At 40.4% G+C, this 2,633-nt stretch overlaps 1 protein-coding gene across 1 annotated transcript; it reads left to right on the forward strand.

The window, feature by feature from the left end:
• Positions 1–403: 403 nt before the first annotated feature.
• On the forward strand, positions 404–1,997 carry LOC139718376 (dipeptidyl peptidase 1-like). The gene is made up of 2 exons (XM_071629846.1): positions 404–659; positions 1,417–1,997. The coding sequence occupies exons 1-2, from the start codon at positions 404–406 to the stop codon at positions 1,926–1,928; spliced, it is 768 nt and encodes a 255-aa protein (XP_071485947.1). The 3' UTR covers positions 1,929–1,997.
• Positions 1,998–2,633: the final 636 nt, after the last annotated feature.

The raw sequence follows: 2,633 nt of genomic DNA on the forward strand, positions 1-2,633 counted from the left end.
CCCAGGGTTCTAGATGCTCTCTGGTGCTATATAAGACTTATTTTTTGCAACATACAATAGCAATAAGTAAGAAATCCTTTCGAATGGGAGACACAGAGCCAGGGCGGGAGAAAATTAAATCTCAAACGGGAGAACGGGAGATTTTGCAAAAATGGTTTTTCGGCGGGAGATCTCCCGTCGAAAACGGGAGAGTTGGAGTCTCTGAATATATGGGTGAATGATGCACCTGCATGTATTTGTATGTGAGATAGAAATATGACACATAAATGAAGATCATCCCATCAATGTTCATTAGCTTGTTGCCAAACAAAAACAAACAAACAAACAAACCCACAAAAAGACAGTTAAACAAGAAGGTGTCTGTGACTTCTCAGAATTTCTTGTTTCATTTTTTGATTACCCAATGCCCAGACCGCGACCGATTCCGGTAACTCCTGACGTGGCGCTTGCAGCCTCCGCCCTGCCAGCTGAATTTGACTGGCGCAACGTGAATGGTCAGAACTTCGTAACGCCGGTGCGGAACCAGGAACAGTGCGGGAGCTGCTTCTCCTTCGCTTCCATGGGCATGCTGGCGTCACGACTCCAGATTGCCACTAACAACACGGTAAAGAAGGTGTTCAGCCCGCAGGATATTGTGGCATGCAGTCAGTATGCACAAGGTAATATGTAGTCCATGTCTCTCCCTTTATACTGTGTGGTGAGTAAAGGATAAGCTAACCCAAATACATCTGTGGATTGAGTGAATTCAGCAGTAGTAGTAGAACACATCATTGAAGTAAAATCAGAGAATTCATTTAAAAATTAAAGATTTTCAAAGTTTTGCTGCTGCCATTGATGGATGAGAACACAAGTAGTTTGTGACATCTCTGCAGGACAGTGATATTTATAAAAAACAAAAAGAGAATTCCACAAAATTTCAGTCTATAAGAAAAGCATACAGTCTTTTAACTTGTTACAGACCCAAGTTAAGGGTAATATTGTTCCTCCTGAGAGAGGTATTAGTCAAGTGCTCTTTCACTTTGCTAGAATTATAAAAATGTTATTAAAGTATGAATATTTTCTCGTTCTTGTTATTCTGCAGTGACATCACCAACTGTTGTTCACCACCAATTGTTTTTCTCCATCCAACGATGGCAGCACTGAAACTTTAGAAACTCTTTGAATGTATTGTCTGCCCTCAACAAATAAGAAACAAAATTGTTGTATTTTGACTTTTTATGTGCTTATGTTATGATTACAGTAAAACAGTGGGAACAAAATATTCCAAACCAAAGCAAAAGTGACTGACTTACATGAATGAGTGCTATATAACTATGGAAAAGTCAGAATGCAATGATCGGTCATCATGCAGTAGTCTTTAGTGCTCATGTTGGACTTTAATAATGGTGTTGTCCATCTAATCTTGTTGCTGTTTAGGTTGTGAGGGTGGCTTTGCCTACTTGACTGCTGGCAAGTATGCAGAGGACTTTGGGGTGGTGGAAGAATCCTGCTACCCCTACCAGGGTAAAGATATGTCGTGCAGCAAAGAGAAGCCGAATTGCCGTCGATACTTCGCCACGGACTACCGCTACATCGGTGGCTTCTACGGAGGTTGCAATGACGAGCTCATGCGTACCGCTCTCGTTAAAAATGGGCCTGTTGCCATTGGTTTCATGGTCTATGATGACTTCTTCAACTACAAGAGTGGGATCTACCACCACACCGGCGTTAAGAATTTGATGCTGAAGTACAACCCCTTCGAGATCACCAACCACGCCGTGCTCCTGGTGGGATACGGCACAGACGCAGCGACGGGACAGAAGTTCTGGATTGTGCAGAACAGCTGGGGTGACACGTGGGGTGAGAATGGGTACTTCCGAATCCTACGAGGGGTGGACGAGTGCGGGTTTGAGAGCACTGCAATGGAATCTTTCCCAATCTATCCTTGAATACTCCCTACATGTGCATTGGTGTGTCCTCTGATGTGCAGATATGACTAAAGAAAAAAAAATCATCAATTAAAGACACATCAAAATCACATGAAAGAAAGTTATCTAGAAATGTGGTACTTACAAATCATGCCACATCAAGTGGATTGATGTGCTAACAGAAATTGTCCTTGCCTTAACAATGTATTAGAACAATTGTTGGACTGTCAATTTTGCAAAATTACAGCTCAATAAGTTATGCAAAGAGCCTGTAGATGAAGTTCGTACGATAAACCTTTGATTATGCACATTATAATTGTATCATCACACCGGCAAGCAGATAATTGTAAAAACACCTTTTCAAATGAATAGATTACTAGTAACTGAATGGGGTGAGTTTCTGGACTTCAATATCTTTGCAAGGCAAACAAGTTTGATATTTTGATGGGATTATTAGTTCATATTAAGTCTGAAATGTGTAAGAGCTTGTTTTTGTGTTTTTGAGAGGCTTTAATATTCTTGACATACTTTTTATTCCTTGCCTACCATGTGTAATAAGAGCCTGACGATTGATTTACATCTAAATCTTGAGTTGGCTTGTAATAGCATATGATATCATGAGAAATGGTGATAATGTAACCTAATGGCTCATGACTTACTTCTGATGGAGTAGATTGATGTAGTCAACTGTTCAAACTTTGTCTTCTATTAATACTTAGATGATTT

This window comes from Diadema antillarum, unplaced genomic scaffold, assembly GCF_040938485.1.
Source record: "Diadema antillarum isolate AM-2024a unplaced genomic scaffold, OU_Dant_1.0 scf00000093, whole genome shotgun sequence".
Taxonomy (NCBI): Eukaryota; Metazoa; Echinodermata; class Echinoidea; order Diadematoida; family Diadematidae; genus Diadema; species Diadema antillarum.